Raw genomic sequence first — 25940 nt, 5'->3', positions numbered from 1 at the left:
AGTCGCTAGCATTAAACCCTTGGGCTTTGTACTCAAGTTGGACAAAATGGGAAACTACTTACGTTGTTAGCAAACGTAATCCAGGCAGAATTTTTCCCCCAAAACATATTCAACAACCACATTAGTAGTACTGTATATAAATTTATTTTATTGTATTTAGCTTCAAACAGTGTTCAGGTATGTGATGCTAGAGATTGCATATACCAGAGGGATAGACTGAAAAAAAAGAAAAAACTCAGACAATGATCTGAGCTCTCGGGTTTGTGTTTGGATTCTACTTCGTTCAGGGCAGCTATGCTGGGCAGCTAATGCTAGCTAGTCAGCTGACTGCAGATATCAGGGCTGATGTCTACACAAACAGTGCAGATAAATTAGTGAGCAGACTCTCAGTTTCTGCAGCCCTCTGTAATCAAAGTGATCATTAAAGTTGATGTCTGTACTTAGTTGAAGCATCTGCTACTGACAGTCCACGCGTAGCTGCATGGGATTGCATTTATTTTTTAAAATATACATAATGATGACACCTTTGTAATTGGGGCATCATCATTATTTTTAGGTTTTTATTATTCTTGCTCAACTATTTTGCACATGCCAGCCTAAAAAATATAGAGGTATCATGCTTTAATGGTTTTGATCAGTGAAATTGGTGTCTAGTTGGAATCTGTAAGGGAAACACATCTACTGTAGTATTGAAGACTCAAGGGGTCACTGTATGAGTAAATATAACTACTGTTAAAATCTGTTTAACAAATGTATATAGTAGAAATATAACTCTCAGTTTTCTCCCACTCATTTAATCATTTTGAATTCCACAAGGGTATTCCACAAGATGTGTGTGTGTGCATGGTGGAGGTTTTCAGTATCACTGAATTTTTACATTGTCCCTTTGTCCCATTGGTGTTATGGTTAGTTTCCATCATTCTGCTTTCAATCCCGTGATTCTGACCGTTCCAGTTACAGGATTTCTCTTATCCCTCACTTGTCCTCATTTATTAGTTCCACCCATTCTTCTACAACAGCCTCAAACTCCCACACAATCCTTGACAATTTTGCCCTCTCTCTTTTTGTTTGTATTCTGTGCGTGTGTAGACTGTTATTTCCATGCTGTATGACAGCAAGGCTTAAGTTTTCACAAGCGTTTTCAACAATTATCAGCTCCAATTCCACCATTCAGCTACAGGCTGACAGTCATCTTATGACTTTTCCTCACTCCTTATCACACTTTTTTCCACCCTCTCAAACTGATGGGGGTGTACAAGGGTTCCTTGCTGTTACCCTGCTCCCCTCCTTCCTCCTGCCTCCTCTCAGACAGACTGTTAATCCAGACTTGCCCCTTGCACTCCTGACATTAATGAAAGTAGAGCAGACAGTAGAAAGGGGAATGGGCATAAATGTAAATAATCAGAAAGGCAGACAGACACAGAATCATCTAAAGGTGCTAAATGTTTCTGTTTTTGAAAGATGTTCCTCCTCAAAATGCTGTCATAGAGGAGGAATTCAAGAAACTTGCAGCAATATCTGCATGGAGATATATTTCCACATATTTGTGTCCAAAGACACAGTAGATTGGCATTGACTCATTTGTCAAAGTTTATAAAAAAACTTGCGGATAGTCCAACTGCTATGTGAAGTCTGTATAAAAATATTTAGTGATTAAGGTGTATAAAACCTTGATGGAATTTCAGCTTTGTTCCCAACTACATTCCACTTGCTCCAACACGCTGAACTGCACGTAAAGTCAAGTCTAAATGTCTGATTACACCACCAAGAGCATTATCAAACCAACAACATTTTCAATCTTTGTATATTTAGGAATTTGAATTTTGCTTTCAGGAACAGAAAAGGAAAAAATGAAAATATTTTAGCTTCGTTTTAAAATATATCAAATATCCCTGTGGTGCTACTGAGAAACATGACAAGGCAACAAACTTGTGTTAAGGTGAGTAAGAGGAGAAAGATAAGCAGAAGACATCAGCATCCCATGGTGTATCATAGGGAATGTGATTGTGTGATTAGGGATGGGGTTTGACAGCATTTTATCAATTCTGAAACCACTTCCAAAACTGCCTCTCAAATCTGAATTCTTTCGAATCCCTTTTTGAAATTTTTAAACAGTTTGTTCAACCCTTCTGCTATGCTGAAGGGTTGTAGGGCTTTCACCTCAGATTTTAGTACTGCTCTCTGACATTTATTAAACCCTGTTTTCACTTTTTTTTTTCTTTTACTGCATTTGCTCCTCACTGTGGGGCTGCTGCAGCTGCAGAAGCTGTAGAAGCTAATGATAAAGCAGATTACTAATTCTGCTTTATTTTCATTCATCATTCAGTGAGTATTAAATAAATCGCTGACTTTTCTGCATGCACAATGCAAATAATTTTTCCTGAGAGCAATATCATTGTTCAGTGCACTGTTACAGGTTAAAATATCGGACACCGGCAGGCTGAGCACGCATCTTTCACAAGTTATCAAAAAATCCAACAGACTTCTCACTAAATTTTGTACTTTAACATGTTGGACGGTAGCTAAATAGTTAAACAAAGGACTTGTCATTCCGCCTGCATCTTTAGGTTCTTTTGGTGACTTCGGAACAGTCAATCTGTGTTTGCTGTTAACAACACTATTAGTAAGTTATAACGCATTTGTATACGTCGTCAGTCTTTTTTCTTCTTTGCTGATGCCTGCAGTGTGAGAGAGAGAGAGGCCAAAGAGACTAACTAAGCAGAGAAAACGAATGAAAGATTATATAAGGGATTCGTTGGCCATGGAGTTTAATGAATCTGAGTATTTTACCAACTTGGAACCAAGATGGAACCAGTTATTGGAACTCATCCCAGTGTCTCTAAGTATAAGGAAAACTATGTTACTGTCATTTATGTCATGGAGTTGATCATTTATCGTAGTTTGTGTATTGTTCATTCTTAAAATATTAGTTATTATCTTAGCTTGACATTTATTGCAAACTTATGTAGATCAATTTAATTGGTGTATGTGTTTACATTTTTTTTTTTTTTTTTTTTTTTTTTTACACATGTGGCTGCCATCAGGAGGTCTAGCTGATTACAGCCAATGATTACAACTGAGTTTTCAGCCAATTTACATGTTATAAAAAAACAATACTCTACCTTGTGTATTCACCATTGTGGTAGTTGTTTCTATGATGTCAAGCAGTAAGAATATCATGAATTTCTTAGCATCCTCACAATAAATAGAACTTCATTGATGTGTCTCACTCCCTATCTAAATGAACTGTACTTAGTATAGCAATCCAGGACTAGGGAGTATAAAGTCCTGGAGATGTATTATATATGCTGTATACACACACACACACACACACATTGCCTATATTAATGTGTGTGTTTGTGTGTGTGTATATATACATATATATAAATGTTATTAAATCTCTCATCTGTATTTACTAATCTTATTTAATTAACTGGTAAACTAGTGTATTCTGTGTTATTTTTGTACATGATGTCTGCTTTCTTCATAATACTGATACTTTCATTTCTAGTTATACGTGTATAAACTATGTATTCTTTGTATAAAACAAGTGCATCCTTGATTCATTTGTAGAATTTATCTGTGCACTCATCTGCTGGTGTGACATCTGAAGCTCCCCTCAGGGCTTAATAAACTACCCTCATATCCCATCCGTTCTCTCTACAGTCACCAGACCTCAACCCCAAAGAAAGTCTGTGGTAACATCTGAAAGGGCAAAAGGCTAAACATATTGTAACATCATGACACAAGACACTGTCTGGGACATGCAAATGTATTAATGAGTGTAATGCTGTTTGACATCATTTGAGTAAAAATTAGCCGGGGCTGCATAAAAATTCTAAAAGAAAATCACAGAATAACATTAAAATAACTTCCTCACCTCTGGTTCTCTTTGAAGATAATCATCTGAGTGCTTGGTAATAGAGATTTATCCACAAGCAGCTCCACTCTTAACGCCAGTTGATTTAATGTGTCCATCTCCTTTGTTGGCTCCCTATAATTTGTAAGAAAAGTTGAGTCATTGAGTAAAAATACAGGGGCTATGAACACATTTTCATGTTTTCTCTACCTATAAATTTCTTTAAAGAGATTGCCTCAGCAACTCGTCTTGGCCACAGTGGATACTCTGTTGTTAGCACATCATTCTGTGAATGACAATAACCTGCCAGGTTTCCTAGATGAGACTGATTGTGAAGTTGAGGATGGTACAGAATTTGTTCATGAAACAGCCTCTTTCCTTATCTGCACTTGGATGAGACTGTAGTAGGTTCTAACTTATAATGACAGTAAATGTCCTGCATGGTTTGTTATGTCACCACTTACAGTAAATTGGGGAAAGGGCTAATCAGCAGGGTTCCCACATCATCATCAAAATCAATGACCTTTCAAATACTTTCCAGGCATAATTACCTCAAATTCGAGGGCCCAACACAACATAGTTTGATACATGGATCAGGGTTAATTACTGTTACAACACAAATAATTTTTAATATGAGAATTAGCAGGCCTTACAGAAGCTCACAGACAACAATTAAAAAGAGCGAGGCTTGAATGGGTGAACACTTCGTAATTTTGATGCTGTTACAGTGATAGCAGACTATGTGGCCTCTTGCCTTTTCTAAAACAGCACAGCAAAAAAAATATATTGTGTCAGTTGAATGATAGAGACAGATACTTATTTAAGAGTTGAAGAGCTAAGTAGCTCCTCCTTTATCATGTAAGGGTGCATATGTAGGCCAAGTGTGTATGCGTTTTCGTGTGAGAGTGCCTGCGAGTTTTGTATGTACAGTTTTATATTCTTCTCACTCTTATGTATTCCTTGTATATTTGTGCTCTGCTCAGGCAGTGTGCCTGAATTTCGTTTTATACACCAGTACGATAACAATAAAGAAATTCAATTCAATTCAATTCAATTCAATTCAATTACTGTATTAGTACCAGCTTAACAACACAAAACATGTCACAGAGCAAAAACATGACGTTTTTTTCATCAACATGACCACGGCCAAATGAATAGATATATAAACAAGAACACATGACCATAAATAAAATGTTTTGCGACAATAAAAGATTAGATGAAAATGAATTTAATCTAAATAAATAAACCATCTCCCCAACCATTGTGTTCTGGGTTTGTTGGCCTTTTTGGTTCATTTACTTTTTTTGTTTTTGTTTTTTTTGTTAAAATCACTTACACAATGAATAGTGTTTTGCCCTTTCTCAAACTTAAAACAGTACAATACTCTTGTTTTTTGTTGCTATGTCCCTTCATTTGCTTATCAGTTCATTCACTTTTTTGTTGAATAGGCTTTCATTTTCAGCTATTTGTCCTGTTTTATCTTTAGCACCCTTTCTCAGGCTACCGGACTTGGCAATAAGTGTGAGCTTGCCTGTAGAGTGCAAAATTGTCTGCTGCGGTCTCAAGAGCATTTATGTCATCTGTCCTTCTTCTTTTCTTCCCTTTAAGCTCATCTATCTTATCTATAAGGTCTTTACTCTTTTTTTTTTCTTTTTCTCATCCATTTTTCTCTGTTCATCTTGATGTGTCACATACTTCAGCCTTGCAGATGCCACTAACATCAGCAGCGGTCTGACAATGCTCACATTATGTATGCCACCCACAGCTCTTATGTGGTCAGCTATACATCACTGTGTTATGTATGAATCTGCCTTCAAGTTCTCAACTTCAATCTGCCGATTGATGGAGGATCCGCACTCTGCTGAGATTTGCCCGTGTGACACTAAGAGGAGTTGGCGGCAAAGTCTCCATGGATTACTGAGCTCTTTGTCCTTTCCCATATACTCATGTGAAAATGTGTCCATGCAGTCTTGGAAAGGATCAAAGTTTACAAACTCCAAGTGTTGGGCCTGCACAGCGGCATCAATAAAATATGAGTATTGTTGAAAAATGTCATCACAATCTTCTTTCTTCACCCAATGACTATTTACAAGGTCAGGGACTTCTTCAGTTTAGCTCTACACAGCATCTTTCCATTTGTGCCTGCCATTTCCCTTGGATCCAAGAGAAAAAGATACTAAACCAGAGACCACTCCAAGGGAGATCTCTCAATGAGCTTAACAGTTGTGAGCATTAACTTTTTTTTGAAGATTAAACATCAATTTATAGAGACTCTTTAGAGTATAAGCACAGTAGATTTTATATTTCTTATATATAGCAAAATTCATCATAGCATTAGTGATAATAACAACAACAGCAAACAACAGTAAAAGTAATAGTGTGTGTGTTTAGGGGATAAGTATCAGGAGTGTAGGGGAGTGATGTGTTGTGTATGTCATTCAGAAAGTAATGCACTGAGGACTGGCTCCCATGCTTTCTGGAAGTAATGTATTTTGTAGTTAATAGATGCAGTCAGTTTTTCCATTGTTATGCGATATATAAAAGGCATTCACTTCTTGCAAGCGATTTTGAAGTCCATCAATGTTTTCTGTCCTGTTTTCTTCCCTACGGACGAATCTCTCACAATTCTTTGAGTAACAAAGCCCAAGTCGACCTGTGAGGATTCGATGTGATTGGATGACTGGCTCACCTTGACGTCAATAAGTTTTTGACGGGTCTACGCTTCTCTCATGAGGTTGGGCTTAATGAATCTGCTCGTCAAGCTCTTAAGCATTTCTGAACGAGTCTGTAGAGAGAAATGGCACCATGGGCTCATCAGTCTGTTAGTGTGTGTGGAATGGTGTCACCTCTTTGCTCACTGACAAGATGAAATTCAGTTTTGCTGTTAGGAGAGGGTCCTTAACAGCCTCCTGAATCACCTCTGGATTTTGACATCTTTTCTCGTCAGCAGCCTTCACATACATTGCCATGTGGGGGAAAACCTCTAAAAATCTTTCCAGCAGGGGCACATGTCCAAACCACTGTCTCTTGCAAAACTTAAGTGGCACTGGGGGATCTGAGGATCCAGTGATATTAAAGTAGTCCTCCGTGCGAGCGGGAGAATTGGTATCATGCAGTACACTGTCGACGTTCCACACTGTTTCTTCCAGTCCCTCCTGAAATGCTGTATGTACATGGGGACTACAACTGCCAGTGCCAAATCTAGGAGGGACTACTCAACCTTTGAGTAAAATGACACATTTTCATTTGGTACATCCATGGAGATCTGAACTATGTTTTTCTTTGGTAGTGGTGCTCTTATCATAGACCGCTTTATGGTCCAATGCATTCACATGTCCCATTAATTTGGAATCGTACAATCTTGTCCCAATTTTGTCCCCATCCCATAAATAGACATGAAAGTCACACTGCTTTGACTTTTTTCTTTTTGTTAAGGCTCTCATCAGAGAGAAGTATATACTCCTCCTCCCCAGCAGACAGCTTTTTTAGATAAGAAGTGTTTGAGATGAGGAGCCAAGTCGTGTGTGTACACATGGCTGGACTTTGTTGCCCCTCGAACAAATTCTTGGCTACTGCACTGTCTGGGAGGTTGTCTGAGTACAGCTCATCTAAGAGTAAAAAAAAAAAAAAGACTGAAATCAAACACTTATTTCTGTATGTAGCATGTACATGTGTTTGTGTTTGTTTGCGCATGTGTGGGCGCGTGTGTCACAGAGAGACTATGATATATGAAGACAAATATAACGTGCTCCTAAAATGCAATTTCATGTAACAAGTGAGAGTTTATAAACCATGCCACTCACCTCTGCATTCACTAGCGTGGAAAGAGTTGTGAGATTAAATCAAATCCAGACACCACAATCTCTCAGCCCGCAGTGTGTCATGTTAGGGAACGCCAGTTATGAAGGACTGTCTTGAGGAAGTGGGGAATGTTGTAGAAGTTTTAGAAGATTGTCTAGGAGATGATGTAGAAAATGATGACTTTTCCACATAGTTCAATAGAGTGGGAGCTGTAAGAAAATAAGTGTCATAGTTACGCAATAAGGTAAGAGAAGCCATACTGTCAGCTACATAAAACACAGCCAGGGAGCGAGGACTTGAATGTATATAAATACTAGCCTGGAACACCCTCGGAGCCAATGAAAGTGCAGAACCCTCCAAACCCATTTTATGATACAATAACATAACAGCCGACAAAAAGACAGCCACTATGGGGGCAAGCTAAAACTGTCATAGTATGGGGTCGGAATAGGGTTCCCAGGTCTGCGGTTTTCCCGTGGAATTGGGCTATTTTTGCACTGTTGCTGCAGGTGGAATTTTCTGTCTGTTGGATGGGTAGACGTATTTTACATGCAAATTCCATGAATGATATCTATAAATAAAATCCATATTTTAAATGAAATAATTTATCTATACCCAAATCCCACCAATCTGACTACAGATCAGCACATACAAACACACCACCCACATACACAAACACACACACACACACACACAGGTCAATGCCACAGAGCTATATTTTTTAATGATAATATACTGTATCTAGTTACACAAGGCCAAATTAGGACCTAGGAGAAAGAACTTTTTAGGGAAAACTGCTTTTAATGTTGGCAAACTAAACATTTATGGTGTTACTTTGTACATATTACAATACATTTGGCAATGATAGCAATGCTGTTGGACTTATATATGGTTTTTGGGCTGGTTTTGATTGGCCATTGTTCTGGTTTTGTCACACAGACCTGGCAACCCTGGGTTGGAAGCCGAAAACATGACTGTACCAGATCCAAATAGAGATTTTTCTCACCTTCTCTTTCCCCTGCCTAGTTGTCTGTTTTTCCTTTTTTTTTTCTAGATGGGAAATGCCTCAGAAACATTTCTGCTCGTGTCCACATTATCGAAAGACAATGACTTCCTCATGGGAACTCTCTACACCATTTTTGGTGAGTTTTTTTTTTTTTTTCCCTTAGGTAAGCACCTTTTAACTGTATGAATGTGCCCTCACATCTTTATACTGTATATTCTGTCACTGTGTCTCACAGGTGTGCTGTCAGTGCTGGGGAATGGGATCCTGCTGTTCGTCGCCTATAGAAAGAAGTCCTCCCTGAAGCCAGCGGAGTTCTTTGTGGTTAACCTGGCCATCAGTGACCTGAGCATGACCATGACCCTGTTCCCACTGGCTATCCCCTCAGCCTACACTCACATGTGAGTGACCATTCAGGTTTCCACCATTCTGTCTCTTTTCATCTATTTTGTCGCTATGTCATCTTTGCACTCAGTTTATTACTGAAGGAAAGGAATAGAAGGCAAAGAGAGTAACTACAATTATAATTACACACAAGAGTGAAATTAACACTGGGGGATAGTCTGACAAATCCCCCTCATTTTCAAAATCAAACAGCTGCCTGCTATGGCCGAAAATGACACTATGACAGGGCTGAGAATGAACCAAAACAGTGAAACAGCTAAACAATGAACTGAAACTCACTATAAAGCTCTGTAAAACTAAGGGGAGCTGCATATTCAGGTGATAATTCTCTGTAGGTTCATCACTACTCTGACCCTGTCACATTGTCATTTGATTCATTGCTATCAGAAGAATAGCAGTTATAGCTGCTTTAAGCTTCACAAGCAGCTGCAAGTGGTTTTTGGACTTTCTAGGGCTCTCAACAAATATTATAAATTCAATTATATAATAGAATTGTAAAAAAACAAAAACAAAAAAAAACCCCATACTTTCAGTAGTTAAAATTAATATTCAATTTAGGGGGGTAAAAAAAAAGGCAGTACTTCTACAGTCGTCTGTCTCCCAAGTTCTCACATGGGCCTGGGCTGCTGCACTGAATGCACTGCATGACCGACAGGAGTCACACGATGTCACTTTCATCGATTGAAAATGAAATGCAGGTTAAGCTGAAACGAGTGATTAATTCAACAACCGCATGGATATGATGGCAGAGAGTTCACAACCCAACTTAGCCAAAGATTGCGATTTCCACAGTCTAAGAAGCCCGTTTGGAAAATATTCATTCCATTTTATTTTTTTTATTATACTACCGTTATTAATGGAAGGACAAAAACCACTCATCATTTTTTATTTGCTTGCTTGATATAAATGTTTATAATCTGAGGAAAAAGCATTAACTTTGCTTTTTTGGAAGAACCTTTGACTTCAGAGTTCATTCCTCTTTTGACACCAAACCTACACCCTTGATTACTGAATGATTTTTTTTTTTCTTTAATTGCGAGAAAATAAAAATCTGAAACTTTTTCACAAACTTTTAGTGGTGCATAGCCCAGAAATTCCTTTGAAGTAGTGCTGATGTGTTTGGAAATAAGGACCAACATTTCAGTGTTTCTAAAATCCTGGCTATGGGCCTTAGAGAAGCTTAACGTCTCAGTCGCATATAAAAAAAATGCAGACAAAAAATAGCATTAAATATGATTAATAAAATGTTGCAATTCATGGCACTTTTCCCCTTATATGTCTCCTGCTTCATCCCCTGGCTTTCCCTGCTTGCTTCTCTGAACTGCTGAGCATGTGCGGCCGATAACTGTCATATGTGCCGTAACTGGGTCAAAATACATCACTGCTTGTTGCAGTGAGCGATGACCCAAGCGAAGCCCAGAAAATGTAGTACCTGTTTCATCGACTGGGTACAAATTGTGTAATTCACCAGAAGGATTTTGCAGAGAAATCTAGGCATTATATCAGGAAGACAATCACTAACAAATGTTCTCTCCCGCTTCTCTCTCTGTTCAGGTGGCTGTTTAATAAGACAACCTGCACTGTCTACGCCTTCTGTGGCGTTTTGTTTGGTCTGTGCAGCCTGACCAACCTCACGGTGCTCTCCTGCGTCTGCTGGCTCAAGGTCTGCTGCCCAAACTATGGTAAGACAAACGGTTTGTACACTTTACTTCAGTATATATAAAACTGCCATCATCACAGTAATACAGCACATTATTCTAAGCAAAAGAATTTACTGAAAGTGTTGCAAATATTCATTTATTGATACTGATTACCTAGAAGGTGGGTTTACCTGTACTGATCACCATATTTTTGAGATTTTCATTCTTGCCCTCCAAGCCAAAAACCTTGAATTTGAAGAGAGAAACATTAAAGCAGAGGCCAACAACTCAAGGGTTTGTACAAAGTAAAGTTGACCATGCTGCAATAATGTTAAATGCGATGTTTACAAGGCCTTTTAATGTACTCTACCTTTTTTTAATGTATTCCTCTGCAGGGTCTTAGTTTGAAAAGCTCACAAACCATCCAATTATTGGAAATGCACGATTCCCTGGGTGCATGTTCTGGCTCCATCCATACTATCGGGGTTTAGTAATGAATTTCAATTTGTGTTGTTCATTTTACAGAAGGCCAGAGTGAAAGAGCATTGAATACATAAAACAGTCAGTTTCTTTAAGCCACTTTCATGAGAACCATGAATAACCCCATATTTAGCATCTATAAGCAGCATTCAAACATTCAATAAATGGTTTATAACACACTATAATGCGGTTTTAAGCACATATAATAATATATGTGTTTATTGATGTAAAGTACTGTCAACTATTATATCTTCTATGAAGACAATTTATTTTATTACAACCGTCTTTTACCATGTTTTCATTAATTATCTGTTTGTACGCCACCCTCCACTTATGGTTGTCCACAGGAAGAGCTATAATTGTTGATAAATACAATAATAAAAACTTAAATCTCCAAACAACTACATTATAGTGGCTTATAAACTATTTATTGAATGTTCAAGTGAATGTGGTTGACATTCCTTTTAACGACAGTCTGTGTGAATTTAACAGGACTGACAGATGTATTTAGATGGTGCTTACAACATGTATCATTTTTCCTTACATGCTAAATCAAATGAAGTCATTGACAACCTGCAAAGATAATGATGTGGATTGACTCAAGGTTTACAGTTGACATTCAGATGTCAAGTACAATTGAGGTAACCTTACAATTCAAAATCTTTTTCAAAGCATTAAATAGCAGCTGTTTGCATAGGTTACAGTGATGTCAAGGTGAAAGAGTTCTGTTTTCATTATAACCCAGTGGATCTTAAGGTAAGGTCTTGCCAGTTTACAAATCCATCATCAGAGCTCAGGAGAAGAATAAAGGACATAAGTATATGTCAAAGTTTGCTCTGACCCCATTTACACTTGTCATTTCAATTGTCTCGTAGCCAGATCAAATTTATTTAAGATTTAATACACTTTCATTTACACTTTTTACTCCATATTCATCTTTACTGGTCAGCTCAAAAGTGTAATTGCAATATGTCTTGGTTTTCTTGGGCTACATGCAAATCAGGGTCAGACCCACTCAAGTCCAGAGGGTGGGGAAAATGCAGCAGAAGCTGCCAAAAAACACCAGAGGAATAATAACTTGCGCACTCAAGCAGTTAATTACAATAATTACATCATCCCTAGCAAACTAACAGCTACCCATAAACTGACACAAACCAAATGTTTTATCATCTTCTCCTCTCTCATTAATGCCACTTTCTCACCCTCACAGATCATTGGGTGATTGAACTGATCAGGGATCAGATAAATGCTACAACAGCTCAAAGCATCTTTTGTACGACTGTTGCGGCTGAACTCACTGGGACCTTGTCACTTTAATAAGGCAAGGAGAACAACCGCTATTATCTCTGCCTTTATCATAGAGGACAGACCCTTCCACAGACTGCTTACTAGCATAGTAAAACACGGGCGGAGTAGAGTTTTAGTATGTTTCTTGGAGAGAGAGAGATGCAGTCTCAACATCTGTCTAAAAAAGCAATTAGAGCAATCCGATTTCAGTCCATCTGAAATGCTTTTTGGATGCATTTACATTTGATTAAAAATGATAAAAGGTTGTAGGACAAAACAATCCCAATCACTGTCCATGTTCTAGTCTGCTTACTAGTTTTTTCCTGAGCTTTCAACTGTCACAGGGTCTGGTCTTTTGACATGCAAGGCCAGACTGATTGTGCTTTATTTATAAGCCAACATGACAACTGAGCAACCTCCATCCACTGATGAAAACCATGTAATACAGATTAAAGCCCTCGAAAAAAGCTAATAAGTGGACGCTGAGTTAGCATTGTCTCAAAGTTAGGTTAATTTGTTTGTCTCCAATCAGGCCAATCAAATGTGCCCCATGCAAATGGACTTGTTCAAAAAAATGGAGAGAAACAGGAACAGTCTCAAAAACCAACAAATTATTTCCAACACATACAAACAGCCACAACAAAGACAAACAGAGGTCACAAATTGAAACTAACCAACAGGGATTGTGTTATCTAGTCTAGATAACATATCTAGTTATGTTATCTACAAACATCAACACCAACCCTGTAGATATTAATGGTTTTGTGGACTTTGTGGTTAAGTTTTGTTATGCAAATGCCTTCTGATGTTGTTCATGGGCATTAATAGGGTCAGCTAATTATTGAGTTTGGATTACTCTCTGTTTTAGATTAAATTAACGTAATGCTCTCTTTCATCCTGGGATTTAGCTCTCTCTCTCTCTCTCTCTCTACAAATATTACTCCCAGAAAATTCCAAACTGATGGTATTCCTGCCTCTTGAAAACATGGTAACAAAGTGTTTTATTGGACAGCACAAGGAGCTAGGACATATCCATCCTAAGATCAGAAACAGTTATGCATATAAGTAAGTTTATGACCACACCGTAACTGCAGTGGAAGTCTGTGACACCTCAGTTATCAGGCAGTTTCACTTACAATTTTGATGCTTGTGCTTGTCAGCTCCTTTCACTTTGCTATTACTGCAAACTGTTCAAGCAGCAAATTTCTAATCAGCATAATTAATCTTTTTGTCACTGAGGATTTATTTACATTACATTAGATTGTATTGATCTGATGAACAACGAACATCGCTTGCATGTACATGTCACGATTGAACTTATTCAGGCTTTGTCTATATCCAGCTTTGAAAAATTAGTGCACCAGCTAGCAACTTCTGAATAGAATTATAAGCCTATTCCAGACTCCAGCAGGTTCAACGATTGCTTCTAACAGGCACACTCAAACTGAAGTCAAGGCTGTGTTTGAAAAGGCTTTTCTGTTTTCCAGGGGAACACAGTCTATAATGCAGAGTGTAAAACCCCAGAGATTACAAGCCTCACAAATAAAAATGTTTGAAATGCAAATGAGCAGAGATAATTATGCCTTTATGAGACTTCCCTGCAAGGAACCTTGTACAAATAGTAAGACAAAATCTTACTGACACACTATTAAACCAAGCTGCCCTCTAACAGTTAACTCCCCCGCTCTACCACACAGACACAAAAATCGAAATCAGACCCAAGAAATAATTGCAGACCTGCACAACCAGCAGTTTCAGATCAGCTTGCTCTACCTACTGGTGTGAAATTAACACCATCAGCATTATGTTACGGCTTGTCGACACTGGAGGTGTTTCAGCCACGTGTTTCTGTTGTCCACCACTTCTGACAGAACAGATCATTTCTGTTTTAATCAATATGCTGCATAAAGGGTCACTTTTACGCGCTTTACTTGTGTGTCTGTGACCTTAAGCAAAATTTTAGGCTTCAAGTCCATCCGCTTCCATTTTACACACTACAGTGATTGTGTGTTGGACTCTGATGTCCAAACACCGGTGACCGACGCATCCTGTGTAGACACTGATGGAAACCTGAAGCTCCTGAAACTACTGAGCTGCTGCTTTCTACTTTTTTCTGCGAGGCTTGTTCGTACGAGTGTTACAAATCAGATTCACCAAACTCTCTTTAAATGCACAAACTTGTTTCTACTGGTTCATTTCAGGCTGACGAGTACCACCTGCTCACGAGGAGGTGTGCGTTCGTGAGTTTTGATCATTAGCGTGAACAGTGCCCCTAAAATTGGTGGGTAACGCTTCTTGTTCTTCTTCATTTGTGGCATTCATGGTTTCATTCAAAATGTCATACGAGAGTAAAATTTCACACTGTGGAGCTTCAAGTTTACTGTCTGCAAAAAAAAACATTAAAAAATTTAGCAGAGTCAGTCCACATATTAGAGGACGCAGAAGAATTAGAAAATAATGATGGTATACCTTGCACTGACATGTCATCAGAGCAGCGCTGTACTGTGACAGAAAAAATAAGGTAATAGTTAAGGGCTACATAAAAACAAAAACAGAATATTAATTTTGCATTAAGTAATTTATATATATATTTTGTAATTTAATCAATTTTGGTATCATATTTAAACTCGAATTTCATTTAGATTAAGCCACTATAATTCAAACGAGTGGGTTTTGCCCCTGTGAAGAAAAAGGCAGTATGTCTGTTCATGACTCGTCGACAGGTCTGGACCATGAATTTTGTTCGTACCTTCCGAGAAAATTCAAATTACAAGAAAATTGGTGAATGCCACAGATTCTATTAAGTCGTTCAGACATGCCACTTAAGAATGAAATGACTTGTTTTTGCATGGGGCCCACTGTGTTAGATCTGATGCAGACATGCTTATGTGTGTCATCTACAGGTAAGGAAAGTAACAGCCTGTGCAAGTTTGACACTTGTGAGTTTTGTCAACCGGAGCAAATTTCTTGCTGGATATTGGAACTCTAATCTGGTTTGACTGTCACTGTGTGTCCTCTGTCATCCAACACTGCTTTCCTGGGTACTCTAGACAGGTAAGGAGGGGTACTTAAAAAAAGTGGAGTGGGATACAGAGGCCAAAACAAAAACAACTCTTCAAGGTAGTGTGTGCACTTCAGTGTTAAAACTGCAGCAGCTATTCCTTTCTTTGCCTGTAGAGGGGAACATCAAAACGTCCCACACCGGAGGCCAAATTGGTACTGCTGCTACTACTTTACTTTTTCTGTAAGGGGAGTTCATTGTCATGTGAATAAGAAGACTGGCAATGACCAAACGATTTCCCCATTAGAAGAATCTACAGTCTGCCAAATGTGAATGAGTGGAATGGGTTTATGAAGAAGTTACAAGCCATTAAACAAGCAATGAACCTGTGTTTATGGAATAACGGCAAAAATGTCAGAGGATTGGGTTTCTGGGGTATATACAGAGAAAAGTGATAACACTTATGGGCTGAGTCTACACGAATGTCTTAATAGAACTGATGAAACAGCAAATAATTTCTACAAAGATTTGTATTCCAAGTTAATAAACTGCATTGCCTTCTCCCAGGATTTGTCCATGCGATTGAGTCTGAATATTAAAACTATAAAACGAGAACAGAAAAGCAAGGTCTGTTTTAAATCTACCAGACTGATTTCCTTGCTGATGAGCAGTCTGAGGTTTTAGTTTATGGTTCAGGGACAGGTGTGTCTGTACAGGTAAAAATGCTTCTCTCTGTACACTCAAACATGTTGACAGTAAACGCATGCAGATTTAAAAACCATTCCTACAGACTTTGTGAAAAACATTCCTAAACCATTTTGTAGAGGATGTCAGTGTGGGCTCATTGTTACTACTCATGTAAATTAAACTATGTCATGTTCTTGTTGAAATGTCCATGAATGAGGCACTAAAGAACATGCTCCTAGGCCCAACTGATGAAACACACTGGTAACAGAAGAGATGGAGCATTAGGCAGATGGGTGACCATGATGTGGAGTGCTTCTTCCTTTCTTTCTTTTATTAGCTTTTTGTCATAGCTGGGGTAGCTCACAAGGAGCTATTGCTATTCTTAATAGACCCCTGCTGGCAAATTATCCCGTACTTGGTGATCAAACAGCAGTGCATGGATGTTGGCTTAATATACAGCCACCCAGGAGCGCTGATGAACCCGTGAACGCGGGATCAAAGTCCATCAAACACAAGACCGAGGGTGGATGAGTCAGGCGCATTCTCGATAAGAGGACTCATCCCACCCTCTGTGGTTCACTAAATAAGAGGGTCTAATGACAAGAGGGAGGTGGGGCATGAATAGCAGAGAATGAAAAGGGGAGCTGGGGAATTGCTTTACAGTTAAAGAGGAATGACATATAGTTAACTGACGACAGAATCAATGTGGGATATCTGTCCTGATGTCAAGTGGTATTGGCTGTGATAATTGAGGCCTTTCAGGCACAAGTGAGCTTAAATAGGTTTCAGTCCCAGTCACAGCCAACATCACTAAATAATATATGGCAGTCTATGAAATGGTATATACAGTGAGCTGTTATCAGCATTTCCATTCAGTATAAGTTCATGTACTGACTCATCTCTCTCTGCACAGTCGGAACCAAATTTATCACTAGATACTCAATACAGCCTAGACCATGTGCAGTCAACTCCTGAGGGAAATATCTGGCTTTTTTAGGTGCAAAACACTCCACTGTGTTCACCAGCTAGTCACCAGCTAGTCGCTAACCGTGTCTGTCTGCTTTTTGGTGTTGAGCAGATATTGTGCATCGGGTTTTTGGTTTTTCCACTGAAAACAATACTGTGACAGTGAACTAAAACAGTTAAGTTGCAGGCTGGACAGCTGAACAATAAGATGAAAGATGTCACAAAGCACCGTAAAGCCAAGGAGAGCTGCAGATTTGGGGGCTAATTCTCTGCAGATATGATCGTTGACTATGAATGATCCACCTTTTCATGTCACATTGTCATTTGATACATTTTTATTATAAAACTATGCATTATAGCCACTTTAAGAATTCAGTCCTTATGGATTTGGTGATATCCAAGGTCTCCGTGGTAGCAGGAAGTGTGGTTTAATGCTACAGCAAGCACTTGTTGAGCAGCTGCTGCGTCAGAAATATAACGGAAGAGCAGCTGGTGTATCATTTCACAGTGCAGCCAAACAAGCTCACGTTGTTTTAATAAACAAGTTGGTCAGAAGTGATATCAAAAGTGATCAGATTTCATGCTGTGCAGGGAGCAGGCAGTTTTCCACCCATTAAAGTTGAAGATGTGCAGCATGTTGTCTGCAGCTCTTCATCTAACAGCTAACTGTGGCTACTTCTTCCTGTTCCATTACTGCCTTGCAAAAGTAAAAAACTATCTGCTGACAAAAAACGATTGCTGTCTTGGACAAACGTTGGATGAAGTACTGTGGTCAGCGTGAGCCACAATGATCAATAGATTGCATTTCTTGTGGCTTCTTCACATTAAAAGCCACCCTATGTTCTGCCAGATGAACGCTTTTAATGTGCAGCAGTAGGATGTTCTGTCTGCATTAGCAGTAACTTAATACAGCTCTGATATGAGGTAAAGAGAGCCAATAGTAAACACTAAAACTGATATCAGTGAGATAAAATGGCACTGGATTACATGCATGCATCCTTTCCTGCGAACCCTTTGCGCATGTGCAAGCAATCTGAACCCAGCACAGGAATGGTGGACCCTTAGAAATGAAAACTGCTAAACAGAGATGTAATTACTGTGTGTAAATACATTGAATGAATATTGCAGTACAAAACGTCCACTATAAGTATTATCATATATAGGGTTTGTTTTCATGAAAAGGTTAAGGATTATTATCTAAGCAGATTGTGTATTAGCCAAGATTTGAAAGATCTGTAGTAATTAGTTCCTTTGTCAATGTCACTTTCAAAATTGAATAATTTCCAATATCAGCTACATTTATTCTATCCGGGTGAGCCCTGGACTGAGTTTTTTCATGCCACAGCAATCCCTCATGTTACCTCACATGAAAATTATTCTGGAGTGTCCTCATGGCCGAATGGTCAAGGAGCATACCACATAACCGCAGCCACCACGGTTCAACTCTTGGCCGGAGAGCCCCTGTTGCATGTCACACCCCTTTCTCTCTCTCTCTCTCCCCACATTTCCTGTCGCTTTCTGCACTGAATGTCCAAGTAAAGGCAAAATGCCAAAAAATGATCTTTCCAGAAAGAAAAAAAAATTCCAATGAGCTCCATTCGCTGCAGTAAACAGATTTTAAATTTTGGAGGGAAAAAAAAGAGCTGGTAACAGATGAGTAGTCAATATTGGCAGATACCATGAGTTGAGGTATCTGAATCAGCATCAAAAGAAAAAAGTTTAGTGCATCCCAATTTAAAATTTAACAGCACATGTTTGAGGGCTTTCGTTAGAAATTGAGTTCAGCTCTCCGTCATGTGCCACTCAGATAGCTGGAGAGTTTGATCGGTGAAGGGACGCTTCATATCAGATAAAAGCTTTCTGGAACAGCTAACCAGCCCCCTTCCCCAGCACCACACAGTTCAGCGAGTTCCACAGGCCTCTATCACCACCAACCCCCAGCCTCAGCTTGAACCGTACGAGGGGATGACATCCAGCTGTAGGGGCTGTGTGGTACTGTAGATAAGGCTCCCTGTGTTCTCCTCCTCACTGAATCCACACTAAAGAAGCTCTTGTGTAAATCAATTACAGTAGACCGTTAGTGGCTGTTTGATTTGTTTCCCACAGATTCCCTTTTTCATACACGTGAGTATAATGACAAGTGAGTGCTCCACCAGTCATTATTCTAATATTTATAGAAATGCATCATAACTCAAATTTAATAGGTCATAATATGAATAAAATACAAAAATTAAACGGTAAAACTATTAGATTTGTTATTGCAGTTATTTGTTATTATTAAAGTATAGAATAATACATTTTTCACTGTTTACATGTACCTAGTTTTTTTGATCAAACTATAAATCTGTGAACAGCTCCAACAACCAAAGAGCTAGCAAGCCACTCCCGTTGCAAGACATTGCTGGTCTCTCACACCTACTGATTAGTACACAGATGGCTACTTTTGCAAAGGATGAACACTATGTTGTGGCACAGGGGTTCACAGTTCTCTTGACCAGATATACAAGTGCAGTCCTGGTGCAAATACAATGTGAGCTGGAAAAAATATTATCATTGAGTAAGTGAATGTCTAACCCAACACTGACAAATAGTGGTGACTGTTTCCTTATATGAGGTCTTGTGTGCACAGTGCTCAGGCTGTGGAGTGTGCAGGAAATTGGTTGTCTAGCTTCACAATTGTTTGTTTTTTTCCCCACATACTTTGGCCTCTTAATAAACATGCCATGCAGCTACTCCCCTAACACACAGAATAGTGTTTACATTTGGGTCCCTGGCATTTCGAGGATTACTAACTTCACGTGCATTCCTGTGGGCCAAGTGACCTCTTATCCGAACACTGGCCCGAATAAAAGACAAAATGAATTTATCATAATTAGAGTTGTCTGTAGAATGCACTTCATTCTCCTTGTCAAATCTACCTGTCCATCCGAGGGAAATTTCCCATCAAGTTGTTCATCACTTATTGGACAATATCTCTCCAATTCCTCCTCCTGTCTTCCTCTCTCTCCTCCTCACTCATTGCTCGTTATCAGCATCGGGTAACCAGACTCAATATGCTTCAGTAGCATATTGTGCTATTGCTATGCTGTTGTTTCTGTATCCTTCCTCTTTTACCTCATCTGTCAGTAATCATTCCGCCAACTCTCCTTCCTCTGCCTCTGTCTCTGTCCACTCACACTCTTCCTCAGGTAACAAGTTTTCATTTTGCCACGCCTGCCTCCTGGTAGCTGGGGTCTGGTGCTACGCTGGAGTCTTTGCTGTAGGTCCCCTGTCGGGCTGGGGAGAGTATGGGGCCGAGCCTTACGGTACAGCATGCTGCATCAACTGGCATGCGCCCAGCCAAAACTCTGCAGCTATGAGCTACATCATCTGCCTCTTCTTCTTCTGCTACATTGTGCCCTGCACTATCATCTTCCTGTCCTACACATTTATCCTGGTGACTGTCCGGGGCTCGCGCCAGGCTGTGCAGCAGCATATGTCCCCACAGAACAAGATCACCAATGCACATGCACTTATCGTTAAGGTAAATGCATACTGTAGGCTCACGTTCCAAGATTACGATGCAATATATTCTGAAGTAAATATGTGTTTCCATAACAAATATTTTTTGCATGTTGTCGTGTCTCTTTTCAGCTTTCCGTGGCAGTCTGCATTGGATTCCTGACAGCATGGAGTCCATACGCTATTGTGTCCATGTGGGCAGCATTTGGTAACCCAGCAACTGTACCACCCATGGCTTTTGCTCTGGCAGCTATCTTTGCCAAGTCCTCCACCCTTTACAACCCTATTGTCTATCTGGTCTTCAAGCCCAATTTCCGCAAGTCCCTGTGTCGGGATGTTGCCCAGTGCAGAAGGACACTCTGTGGATGTCTGTGTCAGCACAGTTCTGCACAGAAGGGAACGTGCAGGCAGTCTCATCACAAAGAAGAGTGCAACTCTACAAGGATGTCCAATGGACTACCAGAGAACCACAGGACCTGCAGACACTGTCCTTGCCCTGAAAGACTCACTGGTACCAGAGAAAACCTTACAGATTACAGCCCGCAGCAGACTGCCAGGATACTTAAAGGATCTCTGCACAGTGAAGTGGCTATTAGTCAGCTCTCCAATGAATTGCAGAGCGACTTCCTCTAGAGAAACAAACACAACCAGACAGTGAGAAGGTGAAAAAAAAATGAGAGGAGAAGAAGCCAGCAAAAATGAAGGTTGAAAGACACTTTGCACCTAGGGAAAAGGGAAAATGTAATTAAAAACAAAAACATCGAGAATGATTGAAGGAAAACATGTTATAACTCTAAAGGTCAAAGTTTAAGAACTTGTTTCATGCCTGAAATATGTGATACTGCCAAAAACAAATGACTACAAAGTTGGAAGCCAATACAGAAGGATAAATGAGCCAAACAGCCAACATGCAACCACAAATGTGGACATCAGTATTTCATCAGGTCAAATTACCTTGCGTCAATAACTACCTGATCACTTTGACCGATCAGCATTAGGCAAAGGAAACTGAGAATCGATGCAAATCAGTTCAAGCTGGATTTAGAGGGAGGCGGTGATATTGAAACTTCTTACTTCCTAAACTACCTTATATGTATTTATTACAAGTACTGTATTTGATGATGTATTTGATGTTACAAGTATTTATTCATGCATGCCTCAAACTGAAGGACCACCAAATGATAAAAGGTTTAAATCAAGCCCCAATTACTTTAACTACAGTGTGTCAGCCTCTACATTTATCTTCATAAAATAGGCCTTTAATGAGTATAAGAACAAATCGCTGAGGTAAAGATTTGACTTTGTGAGCCCTCTGTTACATGTGTAAAAATTAACATGACCCCAGGGTTGTTGTATTGATCCATCTGCAGAGGAGAGGAGGAGGTGCCAATTGTGACTCATCAGCTGTGTCCAGGACAAAAGGCATGACTGAATTATAGAGGCAGAAGACTTTCTGTTATCAAATCTGTAACACTCAGTAAGCTCTATTCTCTTCCAATATACTTTATTTGGAGCCCTCAAGACAAAAATGTTCCAGATAGTGACAGAAAAGTAGTTTGAGCATCTAACATCTAAAGTTTCTGAGGACCACAGTGTGATATAAGCGACAAATTGCAAATTGTACAAAACATTTGTACCATTGGGGCAGATAATATTTAAATGTCAGTTTTTTTAAAATCTATTTTTATAATTTTTTTTAATACTCTAACAGTAATAATCGGATGTTAATCAGGTCAGGTTAATTTTGATCCAACAGAAACAGCAACTTTATCTAGAACAACAAGGTTGTAGTTATGTGGCTTACTTTGGCCATGCTATAAAATCTCGAAGTGTTTATAAAACTGAGGTGGACAAGGAAGATGAAAGGAAGAGAGTCGTGTTCACATATTGGCATAATTTATTTTCAGTAGGCTGACAAGGATTCAATCAGGTAACTATGACATCTTAAAAAAAAAACAAAAAAACACTGCAGCTGTCAGACATAGAAGGATAATTCTGTATTTTTTTTTTACAACTTTGGTTATTATTATTATTATTATTATTATTATTATTATTATTATTATTATTATTATTATTATTATTATTATTATTATTATTATTTTCCTGTTTTTTTGGTTATGATTAAATTTATGCAAAGTAATTGCTGAGATTTGGGAACAGCGAAATGGCTACATGGCAAGAAATGGATAGTTAGATGATAAACAAGTTGTAAACAAGCCAATATTAGCCAGATTACTGTATCTAAACCGTTTTATTTTAAACCCAAAGTGCATGTGCAAAGCAGATAACAATCCTTAATTGAAGAGGAACATTGTGTGCATGCAATTAAGGCAAATTCGATAGGTTAAAGTTGCCAGAAGGTCTTTCTGTAAAGATGTTTAGAAAGGACAGTTGGGGAAATAAATTTTGCCTTTATTTTTCTCTTTCAAATAAATTTGGCTATCCTGAGGCTTTTGCCGAAAACCTGTATGAGGTCAAACTTGCATCTGTCATCAGATTACTTTCAAGCTATGTTCCCCGATTTCAGCAATTAACTTGGTTAGTACGTGAAATATTACTGAGAGCAGTGAGGGTCAAACCTATGAAAATAAGACCCAAATTGTAATAAACTAGGATTATATTTTGAAATGCTAAGATAACCTTTAGTGAAGCTTGAAGTTAGAGAAAGAAAAATTGTGTGGTTTATTTATGTATGTGTGTGTATTTTTCTAATGTGCCTCTGTGAGCATGTGCTTTCATTGGCAGAAGTACAACAGTGAATCAGCAAATTCTTTTTGGTATGAGGCACAAAAAAAAACAAAAAACAAAAAAAAAAAACACTGAGGTAGACATATTAATTATGTTGCTCAAGCCATTATAACAAAAGAGGAGAAATTAACTTCATGATTTGTAACATGAGACACACAAGGCTTTGCCTCAGTACCTGATCAAATTATTCCAATAGAAATGCCTAGCGAGTATAGTTGAGCTTAACCACAGTTTTTCCAACAAGAAGTTTTGTATGTTTCCCCTGGCAGCATAGGTCATCAAGTTAATTTACAAAAAGACCTGCCATGGAAACACTTAATTCAATCTCCTCGAGCGCATGTCGTAGTTTACTAGCATGACTTTCATGTCATGTCATGATTCCTTTATTTACCAGGGTGAGAGGAAAGATTGCAGTTCTTTGCAGTTTCCACATAATACCTAACTATATAAACTATAAGTTTTTCACAAAATAATTTGCTTTAACACATTAAAAACAGCTCTGTCAGCACAAGTGATGTATTCCGCTGCTTGGCTTCACTCCTTCAATTACTGCTCTGACACTGATAGTAACTGCTTCTTGAGAAATTGGTAACAAACCACCACTGCCATCTGACAGCACGGGGTCTGACAACACCCCACTTAGGCTTTTCACAGAACACTTACTGCTGAGGTAAGACCTCTGTTAGGTCAGGGCTTACTGATCTGTTAGCTGTGGGCTTATGCCGTGTTCAGACTGATATTAGCGTTGCATGCGCTGCACTGGCCAATCAAATACTGTGTGTGCAAGTGAACATTCCTGTTAACATGAATGAGTAATTACTCCTGTTTACATTCCAACATTGAGACAGAGGATAAAAGGATTGTCGCAATGATAACTTTCCAGAGTTGTAAAATCCTGTCTCATAGTAATATAAATCACTATGCAGGGTTTTGGTGTCGGATAAGCCTTCAAATTCATGGGTCTATTACTTAACAACCCATCTCCACAACATTACTTTGTGCCCCAATACGTAAAATGCTCACTACCTCCTGCATTGTCACTGGACATAAATCATGAGGTCCAGATTTGTCCAATATGATACTGGCTTTCTTCATCTCACCAGTGCCTGAAGCAACACACCATCATCAATGCGCACTAGTATTTTAAATTTTTTCATGTAAAAGCAACATTTGTTGTCAAATCAAATCAAACAAGTCATGCGCTGTGTGTGTTCTGATAACATTAACCCAAAGCTGTGATGTTCAAGTATGATTCCTTAACCTGGGGCTAAGAAGTGAAATAAGGTGAAGGAAGCCTTAGGCTTTCCGTAGCCCGAGTTAGTTTCAGCCCAGTGCTCATTAATCTACATGTGAGAAACCTTACTGCTGTAAAAAGAAGCACTGGTTGCAAAGGAAAACAGGCTTTTCCACAGATATAGACAGTCAATGATTCTTATCAGGATAACATCTTTATCTTTTTTCTTGATCTGTGTAATTAACAACTATTGTATACAACTACATAGATGTACAGGATAGCAGCTCATTACTGTTTCTTGCTCTATAACCTCCGAGGTGAACTGAAAGGTGATAAGTGGCATACTAACTGTATTTGGTACAAGTGTTTCTCTGGACAAAAGTTGCACGATTGTACTTACTACTCTGGTATCTCGAGAATGATGCGGGTTTCATGTTGGCTATAAGATTTGAGTAAAAGCTGAAGGATCAGTGAAATGCAAGAGGAGTTGTTTGCTCGTCATGCTGGAACCAAAGGTTCCAGTCACCTTTACACTATCTGTCAAAGCCAATATGATTTTTCTACCAATATGCAGGTTACCATGAGAAGAACATGCATATCAAAGACTTGGCTTCCAAGTCCTGTGCTGGTCAGCCTTTGTTCTTGGGCAAAGGTGGACATACAGACCAGGAAACAACTGTGAAAATCTGATTCTGATGTCTTTTTTTTACTATTCTGTTCTACTCAAGGAACAAATACTGCAGGTACCTGGGTGCATATTCTGTATCACTAGCCATTCCCACCTGGCTCATCTCCACTGGCTTTACTTATTCAAACAATGTACATATATATATCAGATGTCAGGGATTTCATGTAGACATTGGTTTGCATGTATGTAGATATTATGTGTATGTACAGATGCCAAATTTAATTCAAATATTATGATCAGTATCAGCCGAAATTAATTAATAGGGGATGGAGAAACCCCTTGCAGTGTCTTGAAATGGGGGTGATGGATTTTATTTTTGTTATTTCAGCCTCTGACTGGTGGCTTTGAAAGTGTTTCAATGTTTTTCTTGATATAAAAGATTTTAGTCCAAAACAATTTCCAGATTTGTGGCTTCCCTCACTGCAGCTGGAATCTATTTTTCTTTATCCGTTTTAATAGCTGTGTGAGAGAAGGATAGATAGAGCTCAACTTATTTCTTAATACTGATAACAGTAGTATTACACAACCATACTATAATGGCCATTACTTTTGAGTATTATTACTTAAGATCCATTTCCCCTCTGTGGTGTTGTAGGGTTCCACAGAGACACAATAATCCAAGTGGGAAATTTAATCTATT

The 25940-nt window shown here is 38.8% G+C and overlaps 1 protein-coding gene and 1 long non-coding RNA gene across 3 annotated transcripts in view; one reads left to right on the top strand and one right to left on the bottom strand.

Annotated features, from left to right (window-relative positions):
• Positions 1-25940, bottom strand: part of LOC120804203 — a 56153-nt gene that overhangs the window by 9416 nt on the left and 20797 nt on the right. For both annotated transcript variants that reach the window (XR_005709422.1, XR_005709421.1), the window contains exons 2-3: positions 7663-7869; positions 3881-3994 (exon numbers count right to left, since the gene is read on the bottom strand). This is a non-coding gene — a long non-coding RNA (uncharacterized LOC120804203). The remainder of the gene's footprint in view (positions 1-3880; positions 3995-7662; positions 7870-25940) is intronic.
• opn7b (opsin 7, group member b) lies at positions 8715-21263 on the top strand. The gene is made up of 5 exons (XM_040153482.1): positions 8715-8802; positions 8902-9064; positions 10623-10750; positions 20318-20652; positions 20763-21263. The coding sequence occupies exons 1-5, from the start codon at positions 8715-8717 to the stop codon at positions 21261-21263; spliced, it is 1215 nt and encodes a 404-aa protein (XP_040009416.1).

This window comes from Xiphias gladius, chromosome 18 (genome assembly GCF_016859285.1).
Source record: "Xiphias gladius isolate SHS-SW01 ecotype Sanya breed wild chromosome 18, ASM1685928v1, whole genome shotgun sequence".
Taxonomy (NCBI): domain Eukaryota; kingdom Metazoa; phylum Chordata; class Actinopteri; order Istiophoriformes; family Xiphiidae; genus Xiphias; species Xiphias gladius.
The sequence above is the reverse complement of the archived record's forward strand: the minus strand, read 5'-3'. Positions and strand labels throughout refer to the sequence as shown.

Coding starts and splice junctions, on each gene's coding strand:
- opn7b (XM_040153482.1), top strand. CDS start 8,715: ATGGGAAATGCCTCAGAAACATTTCTGCTCGTGTCCACATTATCGAAA. Junction 8,803..8,901: donor AACTCTCTACACCATTTTTG/GTGAGTTTTTTT, acceptor TGTGTCTCACAG/GTGTGCTGTCAGTGCTGGGG. Junction 20,653..20,762: donor CACATGCACTTATCGTTAAG/GTAAATGCATAC, acceptor GTCTCTTTTCAG/CTTTCCGTGGCAGTCTGCAT.